This window comes from Adiantum capillus-veneris, chromosome 2, assembly GCF_014529385.1.
Source record: "Adiantum capillus-veneris isolate H3 chromosome 2, ASM1452938v2, whole genome shotgun sequence".
Classification (NCBI taxonomy): Eukaryota; Viridiplantae; Streptophyta; class Polypodiopsida; order Polypodiales; family Pteridaceae; genus Adiantum; species Adiantum capillus-veneris.
The window spans coordinates 127,560,292-127,585,074 of NC_140932.1; the positions used below are offsets into that span (position 1 = coordinate 127,560,292).

The 24,783-nt window shown below is 45.3% G+C and overlaps 1 protein-coding gene, 1 non-coding gene and 1 pseudogene across 2 annotated transcripts in view; 1 reads left to right on the forward strand and 2 right to left on the reverse strand.

The window, feature by feature from the left end:
• Nucleotides 1-246: 246 nt before the first annotated feature.
• LOC147463588 (reticulon-like protein B2) lies at nt 247-1,030 on the reverse strand (annotated as a pseudogene).
• A 4,006-nt stretch (nt 1,031-5,036) lies between these two features.
• LOC147463589 (U4 spliceosomal RNA) lies at nt 5,037-5,183 on the forward strand. Its single transcript, XR_015186151.1, has one exon. It is a non-coding gene; the product is annotated as a U4 spliceosomal RNA (small nuclear RNA).
• Nucleotides 5,184-7,296: 2,113 nt separating this feature from the next.
• LOC147463590 (uncharacterized) overlaps nt 7,297-24,783 on the reverse strand; it is a 75,155-nt gene continuing 57,668 nt past the window's right edge. The window contains exons 4-17 of the mRNA XM_086489704.1: nt 13,090-13,145; nt 12,841-12,966; nt 12,424-12,563; nt 11,682-12,312; nt 11,212-11,453; nt 11,087-11,122; nt 10,747-10,972; nt 9,136-9,336; nt 8,963-9,043; nt 8,721-8,872; nt 8,533-8,638; nt 8,281-8,448; nt 7,867-8,203; nt 7,297-7,786 (exon numbers count right to left, since the gene is read on the reverse strand). Of these exons, the coding sequence (XP_086345830.1) occupies nt 7,608-7,786; nt 7,867-8,203; nt 8,281-8,448; nt 8,533-8,638; nt 8,721-8,872; nt 8,963-9,043; nt 9,136-9,336; nt 10,747-10,972; nt 11,087-11,122; nt 11,212-11,453; nt 11,682-12,312; nt 12,424-12,563; nt 12,841-12,966; nt 13,090-13,145 (2,681 nt within the window). The 3' untranslated portion in view covers nt 7,297-7,607. The remainder of the gene's footprint in view (nt 7,787-7,866; nt 8,204-8,280; nt 8,449-8,532; nt 8,639-8,720; nt 8,873-8,962; nt 9,044-9,135; nt 9,337-10,746; nt 10,973-11,086; nt 11,123-11,211; nt 11,454-11,681; nt 12,313-12,423; nt 12,564-12,840; nt 12,967-13,089; nt 13,146-24,783) is intronic.

Consider the following 24,783-nt stretch of genomic DNA (forward strand, 5'->3'; position numbering starts at 1 on the left):
ATGCTATAGGGCTTGTACCCACGAGCTAGCATCGGACAAGTGGGCTTGCATACCCAACAAACCCCCCCCTCAAGTCCAAACGACAATGGACTTGACACAGACCATGGCAGAGTTCATTCACCTGAAACCATGAGTAGAAGCCCCCCCCTTGACTATAGCATAGGTGTGTGTGTGTACTTCCCTCAAACAACCATCAGTGTGAGACATACCAGAACTCGACCAAACAACAAGGGCGGTCTTACCATTTTATTTCATGGTAGTGTCTATAACCCGTACAAAATTGACAAGATAACTAACAGTATAAAAATTGACATAGAACTAGGACAAAATAGGTAACGACGTTGACAATCGGCTTTGGAAACCAAACATGCCGATGTAGACTCATCTCGAAGCAAATCCATCTTTGTTGTTGGGACCTTCGATATGTCGTAATCCTTGGACAAGATAAATATTTGCATACATACCAAGACGTGTAGGCATAATACCCACATAGTCGCAAGAGTCCCCACAACACTCCCATGACCTTCACAAATTGCTTGAAGCCCTTTCCAAGTGATATATCATGTGCAACCACCAAAAATCGGTTAACTTCCACTCGCAAAGCTAAGGTAAGGCTGTTGGCTACCTCCTCAGACACATAAAGGTTAGGCAAAGGGGGAGGAGGCCTGTTCAAGAAGATAGTAGCATTGGGCCACACAAACAATACGACAAAGGTCATGAGAAGAAGGTTTGAAATGATTGCCAACAGAGTGTAGCCAGAGTGCTCCAAAATGAAGTACACAATTGTGGCTCCAGCCAGTATTCCCCCTGCCATGAGCTTGTCCTTCCATAAAAGTGTATCCGTAGCTTTTCCACCACCAAGTAAGTCATGCAGCGACCTCTATCTGTTGAAAAGGCATGATTTGACAGGATGAGGAGGCTTGTCAACAGCCTCCGACGGTGTTGAAGCCGGCAAATCACTAAAATTTTCAGCTACCGCGTTCTCAACATACTCCACCCCACTGACATCAGACCCCTCTGACGCTAACATTGAAATGAAGATCAGATTGAGCTATGATGCCATTTGTTGAGGCAGGTCTATGGAGGATGCAGTCGAAGGGTTGCCATGGCTAGCGTGTAGCAAAAAGAATTGAACGAGAGAGAGAGAGAGAGAGAGAGAGAGAGAGAGAGAGAGAGAGAGAGAGAGAGTAGTCGACACAGCAAAAGAACACGCTTTTTGATTGATTAATTGATTGTAATATTAACCTTACATATAAAGGCAAAAATGTCATGCATGACTTGACTTACCACTAAAAGTGACTTGCATGCTATAGGGCTTGTACCCACGAGCTAGACACCAGACAAGTGGGCCTGCATACCCAACAGGTGGCGTGCCTCTTACTCCGATCGGATGCGCTAGAGGTGCTCGACCACCCATCACTTGTACCCACCTTATTCTTTACTAGATACATAATAAGGGACTCTCTCACACACACATTGTGGTTGAGTTGCTCCATCCACATTCTATGTTCTCTCTCTCTCTCTCTCTCTCTCTCTCTCTCTCTCTCTCTATCTCTCTCTCTCTCTCTCTCTCTCTCTCTCTCTCTCTCTCTCTCTCCTTCTCCTTCTCCCTCTCCACGCACGCACTGCACTTGCGCACTCACAATTGGTATCAGAGTCAGAGTGAAGACCTTGCATCATTGCAATGCCATAGTAGAGAATGCAATGAAGCTACGAAATTACTAGATAAAGAATAAGGGACTCTCTCACACACACATTGTGATTGAGTTGCTCCACCCACATTCTATGTTCTCTCTCTCTCTCTCTCTCTCTCTCTCTCTCTCTCTCTCTCTCTCTCTCTCTCTGCACGCACTGCACTTGCGCACTCACAATTGGTATCAGAGTCAGAGTGAAGACCTTGCATCATTGCAATGCCATGGCAGAGAATGCACTGAAGCTATGAAGTTTCTAGATTTATTTTGTAGAAGAGATTTGATTGAGCAATAAGATGTTTTTCAACTTGGTTCCCTTCATCCTTTATGCAGACGATGTATGCATATTGTTGTGATTTAGAGTGCTTTTGGAGATTATTTTCTACATCAAGAGAGCTCAGATTGGCTTGATTTTTCACTTGGATGTGGTTTATGGTTTGAGAGTTTACATTATATAACATTGCTTTAGACGCATGAGGCAACGACATAGACGTATGCACCGTTGATATGCTAGTGATTGTGATGTCATGTTTACCTCTAGTATTCCTCTTGATTTTATGTCTAATATAGATGTCACTTGATTTCAATGGATGTTGATAGATGAGTATACAATGTTCCACAACTCATCACGTCATGGGGGGTTTAACACTTTTGCTATTAGGAGCCTTGGTCATGTGCATCTAGCTGATAGATCAACATATGACATAGAAGGTGCAAGAGATGTATGCTTGTCATCACCCATTGGTGCATCTTATATGCTATGACATGTGCGTATGTTCACGAAATTGTACAGAGCTTGATCTCTATGAGTCGCTTGAGGGACAATGGATGTCGAACACTGCTAAGAAAGTAGTTCTTTCAAATGTGTTCGGTTCACTAGTCATTGCAAGAGGAGCCATGATTGGCTTGGTCTACCCTATGCATGTAGATGAGGTGCAAGACGACATGGTCTCAATTACATTACAGTCATATCAACGAGAGACTAGACATATATCTTTTGTGAATGAGCTCCAGAGGGTTGTGCATGACATGCTTGTAGATGCAGAGATAGAGCGGACATACTTTAATGAGACATAGCAGATTGGTCCTGATGACTTCTACCATAAAGATGACAAATATGGAGTTTTTTGACATGCTGATACTAGAGGCTGATACAGTGATGCCAAGACATGTGGATACAATCCCTATGAACGATGAGGGAGTGATGACTACCTTGGAGTCAAGATTGACACGTCCATGCGTGACTAGTTCTGGCGGTGATGCAACGAGCGTTCAGACACCTACTACAAACAGATTGGCAGAGGTCACTACACATGGGATTGATGGGATTGCCACCAATATGCTGGCAGAGATTACTCATTTGTCATCAACGTTTGGAACTCTCATGTACAATCTCTTAGTGTCGAGACCCGATATAGTAGCTGCAGTGGGAGTATTTGCAGTTGGGATTGTCAATTGTGTGATGACTAACATGCCAGAGGCGTCCGACTACCCATCACTTGTACACACTTTATTCTTTACTGGATAGAATAATAAGGGGATCTCTCACACACATCGTGGTGTGTTTATCTCTTTCACCTTCTCCCCCTCCGCACACGCACCACATTTGCACACTCAAAGAGAGAGAGAGAGAGAGAGAGAGAGAGAGAGAGAGAGAGAGAGAGAGAGACTTAACTAATTACATGGCAATCCATGTGGACTTTGAGTAGATAGATTTGATTGGAATATAGAAATTTGTATTTGGAATGAGATGCCAAGCAAAGAGGGAGAATTTTCATATATTATATTTAATTAATCGCTACTCATATATTTTCTTGTCTTTACAAGTTGAAAAACGATCAAATTGACATAATGTGGCAGTGTTGGTTTTTTATCAGTCTTTGAGCCATGCATGGTGGTTTCCCTTGAGCTATGGTTGTCATGGTGCAATGCATCCAAAAGAAGAAAAAATGATCGAACCAATGATTGAACTAGGTGTAAGTCACGGGCCATGGTAGGCTAAAAATAGTCAGTTATCACTTGTAACCACAATATATGTACATATACATGTTTCACAATACTAAATGATGCAATCCAAAGGCCTGCTCACAAACCCAAGACGCACAATCTCCAAAAAGAATCACGTCAATTGAAGTCGTTTGATGATGGCTCCGGGAATCTCAACACAGCTTCTTCTTTTGCTGCTCCAAGCTCCTCGGACACAATCAAGCTAGAGATAGATAAGGAGAGATCTTGAGCTCTTGCAAGCACACACACATGTAGAGAGATGAAGGCAACCCTTCTACTACTTCTTCTTCTTCTCACTAGCTCAAGATAAGAAGTCTACAAAGCATAAAAGGGAAAGTACAACATAAGTGGAAACTAGTACAACAGTCTAATGTGAACCGCTAGTGAGTGATTTGGACGGATAAGTATGCCATCACTCCAATAGGTAGACCATGTCGATGTAGTCCAATTGTAGTGTCACTGGCCAAGGTTTGTGTATCCACCAAGCCACTCCAGTGATGATGACTGTTGGTGATAGTCATCCAAAAGTAACACATGTTGAGCTTAACATCTCAACAAAACATCTAGACATGTAGGATTTCATGCATGGTTCTCTTCAATCATTACTCGATTATTATGTATTCACTTGGAAAGCATTTGTTGGTGCTTCTTTGCATATATAATTTCTTTTTTTATATAAGTTGTTTGTTGTAAATTTTCCTTGACATTCAAGAAAGTCGAGAATGTTTTTCAAAGCGTTATTGGAGAGAGCGATCCTGAAGCATATACCGGTAGTTAGCAATGATCTTCTATTAAACTCTTAAGTCGGTTTCACACACTACTACGATGTCTTTACTAGATCAACATGGACAATGGTAAGGATCACACTTTTCTCCATGAGAGCTTTTACGGGGATGTTGTTCACATGGAGACAGGGCAAGGTGATCTTAAATAGATGGATAATGGGGTCACTAACAATAGCCGATAGTGTGGGTTGTAGAGTTCATATTGCAAAATGGCTCGAGTGACTACTTGCTACCTATATTGCATGTCATCAAGCCATCCAGCCTATTGCCTGGTGATCAAAAACTCTCTAATGAAGGGTAAATGCTAATTACCCCTTCATCTGGCTATATTAAGGTATTATTCGAAGGGCTACTAAATTCAGGTTTTTTGAAGGGCAATATTTATTCCGCTCTTCTTTGAAGTGTAAAAGTGCCTCAGAAGCCGTCAAAAGCAGGAGCTTTCCGACTTCATTGACCTTTACCACGTGTTCTGAATTCAGGCAACGAAATATCCCACATAGAAACAGGAAAATGTAGACAAGTATACAAACGAGCGGTAGCGGCTGATGTAGGTATCTTTGCGCTTGGGGCAATGACGCAGTTAGTGAGGGTGTCCCGAGACGCGTCAATTGCTGGTTGAAAACTATTTCCAAACCCCCTCCGCGGTCTCCTCTCCGAGGGGACCTCGGAGAATTTTTGGAAGGCCTGCTACCACGCAGGCCTCACAATCAAACAATGTTAATGATGGCTTTGTTCATCCATGCACCATGAAGAGCCTGTGAAACAACTTCCTGGCAAACAGTCTCAACATCTCAGATAACCCCCTTATGCCCTTTCCACCCCCTAGTAATAGTCAAAACCTGCAACCATAAAATCTCAGATAAAAAGGCTATGCCTTCCTCCCAATCCCCCCTTCTGCCCCATCCACTCACTACTCGTAGTCAAAACCTGCAACCCCAAGAACGACAGACCGTTTACTAATATGGGCAGAGGCAGGTTGTGCTGATGACTGAGCGACTCTCCTCACTTTTAAATCATGCTGTTATATGTGCAATTATGAGAAGCTTTGTGGGCTTTCATGTCCTCAATCCCAGAGTCCTTTGTATTGAAATCCTGTGTTCAGATTAAGAACTCACTGTCCTTTTCATTATTAGGAATCAATGGGAAGAACATATAGATATGTGTGTGTTACATAGGGGGAGAGAGAAGGAACGAAAGCAATACGTATAAGAGGGATGAGGGTGGAGCTCTAATGCTAATGGATGTGGAACTATATGCAAATGTGAACACAACCATGATATGCAAAGGTCTAGCTAGCTCCATCCAATACCAAATTGGAGGTGTAGCATGGCATGCATAGGTGGATAAAGAAGCTTTCCCTATGTATAATCTTCAGTTGGATCTCCTACGATTTTACTCTTTGGGCCTGGTATCCTAGTGCTCTGCTGTGTACAGGCTCAAACTATCTCTACCTGCTGCAATGTGACCCCCCTTTGAGAGTCTGCAGGTGGCACTAGGGCAACCCTATAAATAAGTCCTTTGGGACCGCCCTCGATTGGTGATTGGTGTTCGTGGGTGATTGAAGTATGTCTAACCCGGGTGCTGCTCAGTGCAATGTGCGTGAGATCTGGGTGGAGAGTGTGCGCCAAATTCATTTGCAACTTCAAGCTAAAATCTAGACAAACATAATTGCCACCAAATGATGGTAGTGGTAAAAACATCTAACGCATATTCATGGGTGCGAATGAGCAAAATAACCAAATCACATTTTCCTTACAAGTTGACAATTTTATAATAGCAAATACACTACTTTGGAATACCCTTAAAAGTGTCAATTTGAAGTGCCTTGAACACAATCACACTCGGAATTTCAACCAGTTCAAAATTCCAATATTCTAAACGTATACAACAATCCATCCTTGCTCCAAGTCGCGCAAGCACAAACTCTTCCCGGAAAGAATGAGGTGCTCCAATCACTTTCATTGTTTATTATCCACAAATTGTATGTGACCTCAAAGTCTCTCGATACTACGTGCTTTTGTAAAAGTCAAATTTTCTCAAGCTTGCAAGAAATCATTCTTCAAATCCATTTGATGCAAAACCCAACCTTTTGCAACAACCAATCCAATAATGGTATGAATGGTTGCCATCTTAGCTAGGAGCTGAAACTCTCCTCACAAACAATCAGTGCATTGGTCTATGCATAGACCTTTGCTACAAATCTAGACTTCTACGTGCTCGCTGCCTCATTTGCATTATGTTTCACCTTACATCCGGAAATGGCACTAAATCCCACGTCTCATTCCTTGCTGCTACTAATATAGATGGCAAGATAAGTGGAACAATGTTTAAACAAAAGATAATATCTGAGGTTCTGATGCTTAGTGTGGAGACGCACATACCCATCATATATACACATAGTGATTCTCTCAGTAGTAATGAATAAGACAGGAGGAGCTCACCCTCGTCTCTCCAAGTACACTTCTCTTTACCTTTGAAAATTAGTACACGTCCCTCTCTCTCTCTCTCTCTCTCTCTCTCTCTCTCTCTCTCTCTCTCTGCACGCACCATGAGTGCAACAAGTGCAAGTAATAGCCTTGTTGCACTCATGGTGCGTGCAATACAAGAAATTTTCCCATGGCTAGACTTACCAATTTATGTCCGAATTCATCACTTGCATCTCAAAGCACCTCGATACAAAAGTATGGTTCATTGCTATGCAAACCAAAGTAGGTTATTAGGAAATGGAAAGGGTTATGGTTCAAGATGCATTGCTATGCACTTCAAAATAGGTGGGAGATTCAGCATTAAGGTTAGGCAAATGGGAAGAGTCATCCACTAAAAAATGGGCTGACTAACAAAATTAACTGTACATGAATCTGCACTTCCAAGTACGGCCATGATATTTTCGCTACCTCAATCAGAAGGGTACAAATGGTTACAATAGCTTGATAGAAAATCTGCTGATGGCTACCTCATTTTGTTGTACAAATGAAATTCTTTAATTTCTGGTAGGCCTAGCACAGGAGAGATAAGCATGCAATTCAAAGTGAAAAGTAGCTCTCAATAAACACATAATCAACCAATGCCAAGAAGCAACATCTATTTAATATAAGATGCATCAGTGGTTAGTCTAAATCTCTAACTAGTCTTCGCCTTCACCGTCGCCGTCGCCGTTGCCAATGGCTTCATCTTCAGGCACCTTCCCTTTAAGTCCTGATGCATCTGACTTCCTCTTTCCACCTCGTCTTCCTCGATACTTCCTCTTGACCACCACAAGTAGAGAGCCTGCGACACACATTACTTTCGTCGCAGCTCTGGTTCCTGAATACAGGGAGGATGGTTAGTATAACTCGCACCATTTTTGAGAAAGGGAAAATGCCTCAAGGGTGAAAAGTGCCTACCAAGAGCAAGGATTGCTGTCTCCGTACCCTCCTCCCGCCCTAGAGGAGTTGTAGCTTCTCGTTCTACACCCACCATGCCCACAAACCCACCTTTTAAAGAGGTTCGCCATGTATGAACTTTGCCAGATTCTGAAATTCCAGCACATATTCCTGCACCGATTGTCACGTGTTTCAGCTTGTCTCCACTGCCGATACTCGGACGCTGACCATAAACAGGGGTTGCTGGAACATTATAGACCCCAGCAGCAGGATTGGGAAGAGCATGGGTCCACTGATGCACATCCCCATCATTAGTTAGCGCAATGAAATCTTCACCATAGCACCCAACATCGACTACCTGCAATGCAACAAACGCATTTATAAAACCGCACTATTCTGCTGAGTATTGACAATAATGATCGTCTGGCAAAGTACCTTTCTGCCAACTAGTGTACCTACGGCAGGCTGGCAAACAGAGAAGGGTGATGGCCACTTGCTTGCAAAACCAGCTGAATGCACGTTTGAACCAGGATAATAGCCTTGTCCCCACGTCCAAGCACGGCCATCATCCGTCAGGAGGATAGCATGATACACCCTGCCACACTAAATCAAAAGCAGAAAACTTTCCAAATCAAACTTCACGCTAACAGCAGCTTTCTGGAATGCACTAAAGAGGAATGTTAGTACCTGGATCTTTAATGGCTTCCCAGTGTAGCCAGTAACAAGGTTAACTTCTTCCATGAAATCCCTTGTCGCTGACCGTATAAAAACGCAGTCTGTATCGGTGATGTAACTGCGCATAGCAGCCCAGGTATGCAAAACTAATCACATGTGCAAAGCTCAAAAACCTCTTTAAAACGATAACACTTACATACCCTACAAAGGGAGACTCATCAGCAGCTTCCACCATTCCAACACTCACTTGAACAATCCGACCCATATTCTCTAACCAATCCGGATTGGACTGCAAAACAGCCTCTCTCAAGCCTGGATGCTGCGGCTCACCATTGCAATTATATGTGTGGACCTGATAATTGTGCAGAAACATTAAAATCCTTGTCAACTCACAAATGGTCTTCCAGGAAAAATACAAAAATCTCAACTCTCGGTAACGTACAGACTCATGAGGCTGAGAACCTTGAAGAATAATGTCCTCCCCATTGCTACAAACAGCCGCTAAGTAAAACGGATCTGGAACCTAAAGTAGAAGGCACCCCAGTCATCTCTCTCACATTCATTACCACACATTGTCAAGTGTGCATATATGCTTATGTTGTACATAAAAGGCACCTGATCCTCTTGTTCGGGCTGATAGCCAGCAGAAGCTCTGTCAACATCTGGCCCTGAGATATCAACCAAAATGACATTTCGATTGTCTAGTGCGGCCACATGCTCCCATTCATTACACCGAGTGTGAACATTTCCATGCTTGCAACGCCAAACCCACACTTGACCAGCTCCAGTAAGTGCAACAAGATGATGGCGGCTTGCCTGGACAAAGAAAGGAATGCAATTTTTACTCCAGATGAATATAACATATATTAAAATCTCAATTACACCATCTTTATGCAGATTATAGCTATGGACTCCATAACATAACAAATATACACAAAAAACTGGCATACTTAGCAGAGAAACCTTACTCTTGACACCCAAAAAAATAAGTTCTTCAAAGCTTATAAACAACAAAGCCAGCCACTCTGATGAACACTATTCAACACAAAATACAGGTCTATTAGCAGCGCATTAATGGTTGCTAGGATGCATAGAAACAATCAAACAAGAGAGATATCTTTGAAGATTACAGCAGCAAAGAAAGTTATTCCTAGCACCTAAGAGGCAAATGAAAACACAAAATCAAACACAGTAAATCAGGTAGCGTGTCCTCAATAACTGTTTAATAAGACATAAACAGCCTTCTTTGTCCTCACTGAGCTTACTTGATATTGTTGCATACTTTATTGAAGAGCTTAAAAGTTATTGCATCAAAAACAGTTTCGATAAAAAAAGCAAGTGCAAATTGTTTCAACGCTGCCTATAATCCTTGTAAATGTGGTCAAATCAAGGGAGCTGAGCATAAAGATTTGTGTTGATCCGGAAACTTCATAAGGAAAAGACCAAACAAAATTCACATGATAATAAGGGAGTTCATTCATGATGCATCATAACGTGCACCTCCAAAGAAGACGTACTTCCCAGTAGAGTTTTTGATAGCTTGCGCTGGGTGACAACACTGATTTATGTTATTACAGGCACTTGCAAGACAGACCACCGATTTTGCACAGCCTCGGCACTTCCCAAAACATAAAAGTTGAAACACAGCTTAAGAGCCAACTTTCCCCAGGTCAAGAATCAAGATTCACACCTACCAGTTGATCATAATTTGATTTAATGGTACTGATAAAACTTCTTGGACCACAAACCATGAGCACACAAACAACTTGCACCTCATTTTGCTCAAGATACATTGTGGCCAAGAGGATGCAATCATCATCTTGCTTCAACCTAGCCTCCAAGTTCCAATCGAGGGAAGAAAGCAAAAGAGAGAATGAACTAATGTCCTAGGAAATTTTAGAGACTCCACAATCTACTGGAAGCACGTGACCAAGTCTACAACGTGTTAGAGCTCCCTTTATTTGATAAACTATAGTTAATCTTTCTTCCACCGTGAAACAGGAAAATTAAAAGGTAGACATTGCAAGTGATGCAATGGTCATCATTTTAAATACATTTCAAAAGAAGTCAAAGAAAGTTCGCTTGACAGGTGAAGGTTGCACTTGAGCAATATATCTTAGAATCAAGTCTAGAAGGCCATAGAAATAAAATCAGCCAGATGCGTTTCTCACTTTTAGAAGCTACATTTTTTCATCGCTTCACAACCCTGAAGTCAAATGTACTTACTGCTAAATGCACCACAGGAGAGGATGTAGGCAATAAGCGTGTGGCCCGAAGCTCTGGGCATTTAGATCTATCAAAATTCACTGCTTCACCCCATCCAAAATATTCGAAAACATCTGCATCACTTGCTGATGCAAAACGAACTGCTGCTAAAGGACGAGGAGGTTCAGGAGCTGTAGCTGCAGACGTAGAAGCAGCATTCCAGTTTTCCGTTCCCTTCATCATCACACTGCACTTATAAATTAATCAACTTGACACAAACAAGGAAAGCAAAGAGAGGAGAATAAAGAAGACTTGTAGCATGTAAGTTCCAGAGTACCACCAGATTGATATAAATACATACCTAACTGAAGCAGTGCGTACTTTTTTCCTCCACTTCCTGCAGCAAAATGAATGCTCAAGCTGCTACAATTGCTACAGCATTCAAAAAAATTCAACTATTTCTTTATATACGTAAAGGGCAAAAACCTTGTTGAATTTGTAAGATCACCATTGTTTGCCCCACCGTCGTACGGAACAATGGCTCCTTCTTTGCCCTTCACTGTTGAGGCCCTTTTAGAATGATCTTTTGTGCGTGCCTGTGAACTTCTGCTTGCAGCCTCTTGGGACGTTTCGACGATAGGTAGAATGTGAGCTTTCTCTTGAGGTAGTAGTGTCGGTGCCAGCTCAGCCCATTCCAACTCCTCCTCATCTCCATCTTCATACCGCACCTGTAAATCCCAAACGGGTAACTAAACAATGCTAAAAGGTCAAACAGTAAGCGAAAGCACATCTAAACTGAGAATAAGTCTTAGACATCAAATGAGCACAATGTTCTGACAGAAAACAGGAGATTTCAAACATAAAGTGAGAGCAGATCAAGGAGATTAACAGCTCTGATCAGATGAGGGCACACAAATCAGATTCTAAGAACACTTGGTGCTTTATGGAACACTAACCTTATAATATTTTACCCTGTTATCATAATGTATGATCTCCCCATAATAAAATTCTCCACCAAAATCTTTCTTTGTTTTCCTACCGACCAGCTTTGCTCCTCCACCTAAAGGAGTATGTGCCTCGGAACTAGGCTTGTGATGTGAATTGGTGTGTGTCTTCTTATGGCTTGACAAAGAATGATCATCGGATGAGGTCAACTGAGTACTCAAGGCTCCAGTTGACCTTCTTGTTGCGATCCGATGCTCTGTAGAAGTCTCTTGACTCTTCTCCTCCTTGGCTTTATGTTTAAGCCTGGCAGTGAAAACTTTCTCCTCGTCAAATTTGTTGTCCGTTTTTCTCCTCCGTTTCCCACTGCGAGATTTTCCTTTCGGCTTCTTTCTAGAACGGCGCTTTCCACCTACTGTCTCGTCATCATCTTCGTCATCGTCATCTTCCTCATCTGAAGACTCTTCTGAAGTAGGAGAAAGTTGATCATCACTATCTGGTGAATCAGCATTGACATCATTTGATGTGTCTATCACGTGCCTCCTTTTCAAACTCCCGAGTCTAACTCTTTCTTGCAGTTGACCATCTTCCTCCATCGCACCATCAGATGCTGCTGGACTCCTAGATCTTGCCTTACCTACATTCCTGTTTCAAAGTAAAGCCATTATTGTTGCATAAGTAGCCAGCATGATCTACTGAAAAACAGGAAATTTTTGTAGCTTGAATTAAAGTAACATCAAGAAGCTGCATACAGACCTCTTCAGACTATTGGTACTGTCACTAGCTTGCCAATGCTGCTGCTTATCAGCAGATTGCTCGTCATCGTCTACTTCAGACACCAACTTTCGAACCTCCTTGAGATCGAGCTCTTCCTCATCCCCATCTTCATACATAACCTTACAACCACACCAAAAAACTGAATACATCAGTGTCAGGTAGCCCAAGCAATGTAGAGACTTCCACATGTTTAGAACATAGCAGTCTCTCAAAAGCAAGCACATCTGAATAAGGTTTTGCACAAATCTAGCAAAAATCAAAAGTACTTGTTCCTTGAAACTAGGATTCCGTTGAGAACATCACCAGAATGTGAAAGCCAATCTAGTGCTGGCTAGAAGAAAAAATACAACATATAGGATATGGGAGCGAATGCAGTGGAGAGAAAACTTCCAATACCTTGTACCAATTCAGATCTGGCTCATACTCCACTACTTTTCCTTCAAAAAACTCATTTCCAAACTTCTTCTTGACCTTCATGCCAACCAGGTCTTTTCCTGCTTCAAGCATGCTCTCTAGATTCACCTGATTTATGAACTGTTTAATTCAGTCAAGACATTGTTTCATCTTTGGAGAGAGAGTTCTTAGTACTGAAAGAAAGTAAGATTAACAGTCATATGTTTTAAATTATATACAGCATCCACTCACTTTCATTCCTGCTTCCATTCGTTGTCCATCACCCTCACTAGCACCACCTGTTGCACCTTCATGGAAAACATCAGCCCTGTAAACTCAATTTAAACTTTACTGTAGCACATTAGGAAATATATCCTATAAATAAACCCTGTGAGTGCACAGACCCCAAGGTCACAAACAAACCAGTTGCAAGCAGAGGAGAAAGCCCAAAAAATATGTACAAAAAACATATATACATTAACGCTTCAATTTCCATCTATCAATCTCTTGATTCAGCCAGAAGGAGAGATTGATCCTCAAAAGAGGCCACTTTCCTTGTGCAGACACTAGCAGTAGGTAGCATACTCTCCAATGGACCTAAAGAATGAGAAGTACCATGGGTGAGTACAAGTACGGGTGTTGGTGTCCAGGGGATATCTACAAGATGGTTGCAAACAATAATCTGCCCAGTCACCTCTCATCCTCTGTCTCCCTAGCTCTCCTCCCATTTGCCCCTTCCTCTGCTCTTACCTCTCATCTATGCTTTACCTGGAATCACTTGTATACCTCAATATCCAATCTTTGTTCCTCTTGTATTGCTGTCAAATTTGCTCTTCTAACAAAAGGTAATCTCTTGAAGGAAGAGGCTGGTAGAAACATATCCCAAAACCTCTGACAATAGTTGTCTAGCGTATCTTCTTTGGTTATCCTAAGATGATTCCAAGTTGTGATACATCTTCTTCATATTCTTCGGTGAGCCATGCGGAAGTGAAAACACGTTTAAATTTTATCCACGTTGTAGGTGCTTCCTTGTGCAGAAGTAGCGTCGACCACCACGCCTAGGCATTCCCTTTCAAATAAGAAGACGCTCTTCGTACTTTAGAATGCTCGAAGAAGCATCCACCCAAGAAAACAATGTCAAACTGTTGTATAAAAGCAAGAGCTATGTGGGTGTCTTTACAGCCTGAAAAGGTGCCAAATTTGAGTGCTTGCCCACCCTCTTGAAAATCCTTGGTCTTCCCGCCCTTCTTCTCAAGATGGTCAAACTGGTTCAGTCGGTAACCATGTCTCCGCCTCTTTCCAAACATTGACTCGTCCGAATCAAAACTATCCAAGGACAACGTATCCTCCTCAGAACTATCAGAATGTTTTCGATGCTTCCAGGATCCTTTATGTGACGTGGCAGTCCCAGATGACATGGACAGCTGTACGGACGCCCAAAAAACACACTGACATGCTGACGTGGCAGGACGTACGGATTTCCACAAAATGCGCTGGTGGGTGCTGACGTGGCGCAGCGTATGCGTTTTCCGCTGGCAGCTTTTCGGCTATTAGCTTTTGATGTACTGCTTTGGAGAGGCCATGGCCTTTAAATATGTACTGAGAGGGCCTCTGCACTCAGTTTTGCTGACGAGCAAGCTGAGTAGAGAGGACCCTTGGACTTTGTAACTTTGCACAAGCATTAATATAAAAATAAATACTGAAAGGGGCAAAAAACTTTGGGGCACGGAACTACGCCGTGCCGTGTCGACTGAAGTGAATTGTGATTAAATTTGTGAAGTGTTTTTAAGCGATTCTCTTGTGTGTCGTGCTAGATTCCCGACTTGGGGTGTCCAAGTCTGTTACACTGGTATCAAAACTCAGTCAAATTTTCCTTCCACCGGGAAAACCCGATCCCTTTTACCGCGACACACATGGATTCTGGTGACGAATCCCGCAAGAATCAGACGAACCCACCCGACAATTCTGGATCGGGTGAAAGCACGGAAAATTCTAATGGAAAAGCAGACAAAGAGTATGGGCCACCCCGGCCTACGGAGTATGAACGAATGGAGATGCAGCGTCAACAGCAAGTTTATGCTTGTGCGAAGCAGATGCTCCAGTATTCGAAGGATCCCCAGTACGCGACATTTTAGACCCGGCACTTGATTGATGAGATGCATTCGCGATGGCGTACGGCCATCGATTCACTATTAAAGTCCGCATTGAAGAAGCCACTTGTCCCACAGATGTTCACCGAAGATGAACTCGACGACGTTGTCGAAAGACAAGTCAACCAACTTCTGGGGACCACAAAGCATTCAAATAGTCCTCAATCTTCCTTAGCAAATGCACGAAAACAGAAATAGCATGTACGTTTTTGTGAGAGTGAGCAACAGAGGGGTGTGAGCCACGCGCGCCGAAAACGCTGGAGAGAGAGAGAGAGAGAGAGAGAGAGAGAGAAAGAAAGAAAGAAAGAAAGAAAGAAAGATTTTTAACGTCTATGTCAGGCCGAAATCGGCCTATGAGACAAATCAAATGTACATTGTGTGTATGTCATCCGTCTATCGGAAAGACAAATGAAACAAAATTGATACAAAACTGAGCTGAAAGTAGGTAGTGGAGTATCTGAGGAGGGATGGAGCTCTATCTCTAGGGGTATATGCATGTCTGTATGCTCAAGGTAGTACAATCATGAGAATGCATCAAGCTATCTAGCTCCATCCTGTACTAATGGGGGGGTGTAAGATGTGGTACATGGGTGGGTCTGGTGCCAAGGCTACCCGGATGAAAGCTGTCGGGTCAGCCCTCGTCTGAGCCACTCGCTCCTCAGTGGCACGGCGCTCCCGGGCTCGGATCTCCTCGATCTGTCGGTGGTGGGAGCTCGCGCCCCTGTAGCCTGTGACTCGTGGTCGTCGTCTAGCTCGGTTCACCTCCGCCTGTGGGAGTGTCACTCCCCTCTGAGTGTCTGGTGAGGGGGGGGCGGAAATCCTCTGAAAGAAGTCTGTGAGCTGCGATTGTCTCCCCTCTGTCTGTGTAGCTGTGTGTGGCTGTAGTAGTGTGTCCCGATGGCTCTGTATCTCTAGTAAGAAACGTCCGAGCTGTCTCTGATCTCGAGATTCCATGATCTCTCGGAGAGTGGGCTGTCCTCTAAATAGGGCCTCATACCTGCCTCTGATCTCAGTGTATGCTCTGCATCTACATACAAAGTGCTCCTCACTCTCCACCTCCTCTGTGCAGGCTCTGTAGATTCGCTCCCCCCTCGGAACACCAGTATGTCTCCCGATCTCAATCTCTAACCTGTGTGAAGCCACTCTCAGCTGACCAATCGCCACCCGTGAGCTATGTGGCATATATGTGTCCATGTAGCGTGGTCTCTGTATGAACCCCCCAGATAATATGGTGAGAAACTGGTCTCTGTAATCTGACATCCTCGTCCCCAAGCTAGGTGCCGCCCAGACTCTCCTAGTGTATAGCTGCCACAGATCCTGTCTCAATACCAAGTTCCTCTCACTGCGAGAGAGGTGAACATATGGTGAGTGGGGGTCGTACTGGAATGGTGGTAGGCTCTCCATGTCAAGACCGTGTCCCTCAAACCATGCTCTGACCTGTGAGTACCATGCTCTCTCATGTCCACTCTCTGATAGCTGTATAGCTGCCTCAAATGCTCTACGGGTAAGTCTGTCAGGAGGTAGCTCTCTCATCCTCTGGATGAAGCAAACTGTCTGGAATAGTGCCTCTACAACCATAGGTGGTGTGGCGAGCTCGGCTCTAATAATGTCGTGTGGCACTGTCTTCTTGCTGCGGAGCAAGCGTGAGATCATATATACCTGTGGTCTCTCAAGTTGTGTCCACTGGTCAGCTGTCAATCCTGGTGCCCATACTGCCGCCGAGTACATCAAGGCCGGGGTGACTAAGGTGTCGAAAAGCCACCCCTTCGTGCGGGGCTCCTGAAAGTGTGCCTGGTGGCACCTCCGCTCTAGCATGGCCAGAGCTGCATATCCTCGGGTGAGCCTGTCAACAGCAGCCTGCCTCATAGTGAAGGGTCCTGGTAGGCTGGTGAATGTGATGCCAAGGTAGACATAGGAGGTGACTACATCAACCTGTCCTCCTGCTGCTGTGAAGGTGGCGGCGCTCCTCACTGCACTGGATGTGTGAAAGATCATAACCTTGGTTTTGCCAAGGTTCACAGTCAACCCCCTGTTTGTGCTGAATTCGTCCAAGGCCTCAAGATGGCGTTGCAAGCCCTCGGGTGACTCTGAAATCAACACAATATCATCAGCATATAACATGATGTGGACCGGAGTACCTGCTAAGTCGCTCCCCTCTCCCCCTGCTCGTAGTATGTAGTCGGAGATCTCGTCGATGTATAGCCCAAAGAGTGTCGGGGAGAGTGGGCATCCTTGCTTAACACCAATGGTGCTAGCAATGGTCTCTGAAAAACCGCCTGGGCAACGAACCCGACCCGCCACCCTCTCATATAGAGCATATATGGCCCAAATCATCTCTGTTGGTACCCCAATGCTGTGAAGGCGCTGGAAGAGTCTCTCGCGTGGGACTGTGTCAAAGGCCTTGCGGAAGTCCACAAAGCAACAGTAAAGCCTCTTCTTCCGCGCCTTTGCCCCATCAATGAGGCAGCGCAGAACGAAGATGTGGTCAATGGTGGAGAAAGCTCGTCTGAAACCTGCTTGGCCTGGAGCTCGTAAACCCTCGATCTCTGCGTAGCAGCTGAGCTGTGCCTCAAGTACTGCTCCATATAGCTTGGCCATCGTGTGGCCAATCATGATAGTCCTGTAGTTCCCTGGGTCCAGGGTGTCGCCAGATTTGTGGATAGGCACTATGGTGTGCTGTGTCCACTCCTCTGGGAAGCCCTCCCCTATAGCCCGGTTGAAGACATGTGCAATCAACGGGGCTATAGTGGAGGCCGCATAAATGATGTGCTCACTCTGTAATCCAGTATGGTCAGCTGATCGTCTGTGCTGCATGCGGCGTATGGCCCTCTCTACCATCTCTGCCGTAAAGAAGGAGGAGCACGTGGGGCGAGGCTCGTGTGGTTGTGGAATAGGAGGCTGCCCTGGCACTTCATAAAGTCGCTCTGCATAATCATGCCATATCTGTGGATCCTCAATAGCTGTAGTCGGACGTGGCTCGCGTAGGGTGCGCCATGCCGTCGCGCTATCCATGCTCATGAATAGGCGGTATAGCTCAAGCTCCTGTGCCTCTTCGAATGCTCGCCGCTTTTGGCGTGTCAGCGTCTTCATATGCCGTCTGGCCTCTCTCTCTGTGATCTCTCCTAAGGCTTGTCGTGCCTGGAGGCGTCGGTATAGCTCTCTGCACTCATCATCATACCAGCGGTTCTGAGGCATAGCCCCGGGGGGGGGAGTGCGTCCTGTGTGAGTGGTGTGTGGAAAAGAGCTAATAGCTGAAGTGTGGAGAACGGAAGAGATATGTGATGTGAGAACTGAGAGTGGTGTGGATGGGTGGAGGAGACATAGGCCATGTTCGACCTTGGCCGAGTAAATAGAGGCTAACTCATGTGTGAAATGGATGGTGGTGTGTGGAGTGCGTGTTGTGGAGCTGTGTGTGATGGTATCTCCGGTGATAGAGAAAGAGAGGTATGTGTGGTCGGCTCCGATGGGTATGGGTGGAATGGTGAAGGATGTGATAAGGTGTGTAGCCTCCCTGGGTCCCAGAATATAGTCGACTGTACTCCCCCCACCTTCTGCAACTCCATGTGGCATACAAGTCAGGCCCCCTGAGGTGGGCCACTGGACCATCCCGTTATAAATAACGAGACGGTGCTGGGAGCCAAGTCGGAGTAGATGTCGTCCATAAGCTGTGACTGGAGCTCTGTCTGCTGTGTCTCTCCTAGTAGCCTCCTCATCTAGAGTGTGTAGTGTCTCTGGGTCCTCATGGTCATATGTCTCACACTGCTCACTGCGTGTACGAGCATTGAAGTCTCCCATAAGGAAGACTTCACCCAGTGTGGAGTACTCCATAATCTCCTCCGTGAGGCATGCGTACGGTGACTCCTGCTCAATAGGGGCGAATCTGGAGCCTGTGGGAGCAAAATAGCAAAGGGCAATGTAGACGATCCTGTCTCGTGAGAGCTCGAGGCGAATCCACATGTAGCGGGCCTGTGGGACACACGAGGAGATTCATGTCACGGTTTGGAATTGCAATGGAGACTTATGGACACACCCAGAGAGAGAGAGAGAGAGAGAGAGAGAGAGAGAGAGAGAGAGAGAGAGCACAAGTGCTCTGCAAATGATGCTCTCAATACACGATGTATGACTTCAAGACCCTAACCGTTCTATTTATAGAATGTTAGGTTGAGGTAGGGCAAAAAAAAAAAACTAGTGCAAAAAACCTAAAAGCCCAAAAATGGCTAAAAATGTGTGCATTCAGCCAGGCTCAAAAAATGACCGGCCGGACACGTGCTAAAAGTGTCCGCTCATGCAATCTACATGATATGCGATGGGTGGCCAACCCGGGACAATCACTAGCCATACAAAATGGCAAAACAACAGTGGTGTAACTCTAACACCCCCTCTCAACACCAGATGCTGAGACAATACAGATGAGTCGAAGGTGAGAAGCCAAGGTCCGCTGAGGTACAGCCTTCGCGAAGATGTTTAATGCATTGTCCGTTGTAGGCACATACTCCAAATGAAGATCTCCAGCCAAAACCTAACTCTAAAACCCCCTCTCAACACCAGATGCTGAGACAATACAGATGAGTCGAAGGTGAGAAGCCAAGGTCCGCTGAGGTACAGCCTTCGTGAAGATGTCTAATGCATTGTCCGCTGTAGGCACATACTCCAAATGAAGATCTCCAGCCAAAACCTGCTCCCGAACATAGTGGTACTGCACCTCAATGTGCTTTGTCCGAGCATGAAAGATATCATTCTTGGCAATAGCAATGCAACTCTGATTGTCGCACAAAAGACGAGTCATAGCGTCTGGAGAAAACACAACTCTCCCAATAATCTCCGTAGCCATATGGCCTCATAAGCAGCATAGCAAGCTGCTATGTACTCCACCTCTGTGGAAGATAGCGCAACGGTGGGTTGCTGCTTACTGCTCCATGAAATGGGTGCCAAACAGAGTGTGAAAACTACTCCTGTAGTAGAGCGCCTAGTATCTTGATTTCCTGCCCAATCTGAATCGCGTCAACCAAGTAAGGTGCAACCCTTGGAGCGACCATAGAACACACCCTGGTCCAAGGTGCCGTTGATGTACCGCAAGGTACGCTGGGCACACTGCCAATGTCATTGTGACGAGGTCGGGTGTTGAAGGAACCGAGGACAGAAATTGTGTAATAGATGTCTGGTCGGGAATAAGTCAGCCATATGAGGTAGCCAACAACATTCCTGTACTGTTTCAGGTCAATCCGTGGGGAAGGATCGTAAAGCGAGATGTTCTCTTCGGGCTCAAGAGGAGTGTCAATCGGTCTGCAGCCTGTCATCTGCTGGAATCTCTCCAGGATAGCCTTCGCATACTTCCGCTGCGAAAAGAAGATGTCGTCTGGTGTCTGAAAAATCTCGAATCCAAGAAAATAGTGAAGCCCAAGATCAATCGAGATGCATACTTCCGCTGAAAAAAGATGTCGTCTGGTGTCTGAAAAATCTCGAATCCAAGAAAATAGTGAAGAAGCCCAAGATCAGTCATCTCGAAACGTGTCTCCATAGCTTTCATGATTGACTTGATCGTGCTAGTCTATGAGCCTGTGAAAATGAGATCGTCCACATAGACAATCACTATCGCAACCAAAGAGCCATTAGAGACAACATAACAGTTCGAATTTGATGAGGTACGTCGTAACCCAAGCTTCACGAGAAACTGGTCAAGTGTGAGGTACCACTGTCGTCCAGCTTGCTTTAGTCCATACAATGCTTTCCGCAACCGATAAACCCAATCCTCCTTGCGTGGTATATGAAACCTAGGAGGTTGCTCCACAGAAACTTCTTTAGAATCTCCGTTCAGAAAAGCACTTTTGACATCCATCTGGCAGATAGGCCAACCAAAGTTGGCTGCAAGAGCAAACATTGTGCGTATGGTACTCATGCGTGCAGTGAGAGCAAAGGTCTCGTTAAAGTCCACGATTGGTCGCTGTGTGAAACCCCGAGCAACAAGTCTGGCCTTGTGTTTGTTGAGGGAGCCATTGACCTTGTACTTTGTCTTGAAAATCCATTTCGTAGAACCCACCTTCCGCTTGTTGGGCCTGGGAACCAAAGTCCAAGTTTTATTCCGCTTGATAGCGTTCAGCTCTATCTGCATGGCATGCTTCCAACAATCATGCTAGAGTGCTTCCTCCACCGAGGAAGGCTCAACTGGTGAAGCCTGAATCTGAGACATGAGTGCAAAGTTCAAGAACTCTGCACCGTCATAAACTTGCCTCTGTTTGAGACGTGCAGAACGTCGAGGCTGTCTAGGGTTTGGCGAGTCTGGTAACTTCGTGACTCCAGAGGAAGAAACTGTAGAGTAGAGCCAACCGGGTACTAACTTCTCCTTGCGAGGTGGGACCACCTCCACCGGAGGAGAACCATCATCCACATCAGGATCAGAATCTGACATGGCATGATCAAGTGAAGTAATTGGTTGCGGTGTAGAGGGAGCAAGAACAGGGATAGGGGTAGGATCAGGGGTAGGAGGTGGCGAGGAGGTGGCGAACGTATAGGCTTGGATGTTGCCCCCTCTGCAGGTGTGCTGAGCTCCATGAAAGTCACATCACGGCTAACTGTGGTGGTCTTGGCGTCAGGATCATAAAGCCGATATCCATCAGACTCTCATGAATAGCCAGGGAGATGAGCTTCTTCGCCTTGAAGTCTAACTTCTGTCGCTTACATGGACAAAGGCCGGACACCCAAAAACTTGAAAAAGTGTGAGACCGAGGGCTTGAGCCCATAGTAAGCTTGATAGGGAGTCATGTCCTGCAAAGCATGGGTAGGAGAACGGTTCTGGATGTAAACAACCGTGTTGCATGCCGCCGCCCAGTAAATCTGAGGTAAAGAAGCATGTGCAAGCATCGCACGAGCCATCTCCATGATAGTCCGATTCTTCCGCTCAACAACCCCGTTTTGGGAAGGAGTGTAGGGAGTAGTCTGAAACCGGCCCGTGGGGCGGTAGGCTTTGGCTTTCACCCGAAATTCTTTACTTTACTTTAGACACACAGGAACTTTACGAATAAGCCTGTGACTGGAATTCAACACTTCAAGACAAACCACGGCCTGGCAGCTAGTGCGCTACCAAGCAGACAACGACACCCTGTTGGCCCCAAAGACTTACGCCCCTTTCGGTATTTCTTTATTCATATTATACTTGAGAAAAACCTATAAACTTCTACAAGCTGTCCCACTTTTATCAGGCTGAATTCCTCTACTCCAACCCAATTTCCGCAACATAACCACAATAAAAGTCTCCACGGACAAAATCCCAAGCAAACATAGACTTTCAACGCACTTTAGAGCTCTTTGCAAAACCTGGCAAGAAATTGCAGCTCGCTGAATTCTCTGTTTTGCGCTTCGATCCGCGTGCCGATCACCTTTCTGGGTAGCCCTCGAGCTCTCGCACCTGTAGGGTCACTTGCCCCTTGAATTAGACGAGATTCCTCGCGGGAAATCTCTCTAAATTTCATGTACAAGCAGCCAATGCTTTCACAAGATTCCCCTGACAAATAAACGATCCCAACGCTTGCACCTAACCCTCACCTAGCTGTCCAAACCTATCCATGGCTGTAATTGCAGGTTTTTGACCCCATTTCGCCAACATAACGGCGCAAAAATCCCTGTAGGTCAAACGTACACGTCAAGGACACTTTCCCTTGCGGTATGGAAGTTTTCTAGTGAGCTGCAGGTCAATTTCAGCATGCTGTAATTTTCTGTTTTGCCACTTTTAGGTGCCTACTGCCCTATATACGCATTCCAAGGCCTTTCTGAGGCTCCCTTGGCGATTCCCTGCAGTTAAGGTGCGAAACCCTAAACTTGCAGAAAAACACAATAGGCTGTAATTCTCTGTTTTCGACCGTTTCGAGCGGAGCGATCTCAGGTGCTCCCGCACGCAATGGGACAGTTCCCCTGTAAATCGGACGAGTTTTCAAGCGAGAAAACTCTCCGTTTTTCCATTCCTTCGCGATGGAACTGTGCGTACCTAAAGGGGATTAGCAATTAGCTACAGAAGGCTCTTGCCTTAGCAAACGCCCATAAAACCCCCATAATTGTACATATTCACCTGAGTAGCCCAACTAGTGGGGCATTACCGTATGTGCCAAAGGGGGAGAGAGATGCACGAGAGCAAATCGTCGCGCTACATAGAGCAAGGGAGAAGGCAAGCTTTCCATTAAAGCTGTGATCACTTGCACCCACTACTCACACACACTTTAGCACACACTGCAAGTCAAATCAGCCCCCCCTCTCTCAATTTGGGCGCCCCCTCTTCATGCAGATCTGACAGATGCATCTGGAGCCGCCATGTGTCCAGCTTGCCTCTTTTGGGTTAATTTCATAGTACCCACCAACTTATAAATGTCACAAGCGGCCTAAATGACTTTGAACTGAGCCTAGACACCCTTTTACTGCTCGGATTACAATGCCAATTAGCCCGACCAACTCGTGGTGACATGTCCTTCCCGACTGCGGGTGAAACTCTCGGCCGTTTGCAGTTTCACACTGGCCACGCAATGTCCGGGCATTTGCAACTTCAAAAAGAGGGTCTCCAAAATTAAACAAAAATCATCGGAAAGAAACCAACAACTCAAGTTAGCAATTGCCACGACTTCGTGACAAGTCAGTTGTGGCTGGATGCCCTCTGACTTGCACCACTGTACAAAGTCCTTCGAGGTAAACTCACCCCCTCTGTCTAAGCGAATACATTTGACGTGCAAGTCCATCATCTTCCAATTTCGAATGAAACTAAAAGCCCCAACTTGAGCTTTAAGAACAAAGCCCAAGTGTACCTGCTGAAATCATCCACAAGCACAAGCAAAAACTGTGAGCCAGAAAATGAAGGAGTACTCATCGAGCCACATAGATTAATGTGAACCAGTGCAAGTGGTGTCGAAGCTCTATTGGATGCTTGCTTTGGAAAGGCAACCCTATGTTGCTTGCCCATCTGGCAAGCCTCGCACACGCATGATGATGAGCGTATCACAGGTAAACCCTCCACCATAGAGGTCCTAGAAGCCTGCTGAAGCTGCTGATAGCATAAATGCCCAAATCGTGCATGCCATAGAGAAGAAGACTCTGTGGTGTGAGACAGAAGAGCAGTGAGGCGGCATAGGGAACCATCGCGCTCACCACGTGCAAGAACAGTACCTGTTATAGAATAGAAAATGGTCACTGTGTCACTCCCAAAGTGTATGTCAGTTCCTTGAGAGTCCAAACTCGACACAGAGAGGAGGTTAAAGGCCATGTCCTGAACATAAAGCTGTCACAAGACGGGCACCACGTGCCAATAGAAAAGAACAGACTTTTAGCACTTTAATAACAACTGAACTGAGAGAGAGAGAAAGAGAGAGGACACGGAGTGGCGGAATTCCACACCAAAGAGTATTGGCCCCAAACCTTGGCGCCCCTTTCGGTATTTCTTTATATTGCATCAACACAGTACAAGCCGGTACTCCAGACTCTGGACCTTCTCTAGGAAGCATGCCAGAGAAAGAGCCCTAACCTCGTATTTAAAGGCCCTTCGCCCGAAAAGCAGTCACAGTGAAAAGCCTTCAAAACTCAAAAGCTTCTGGTCCCAAAATCAATGCCAAAAAGCTGCCAGCGCAATTTACGAAAATCCGTACAGTCTTGCCACGTCAGCACCGCCAACGTGAAAAGCGGAAATCCGTACAATTTTGCCACGTCAAGAGCCATCTGGTACGTCATCAATAGCTACGCAATTTTCAGAAATTTGTTGTTGCTTTTGCTTCTTCTAGAATTTAGGCCCCTCGACCGATAGCTTCGTTCTTCAGTAGGTCGACAC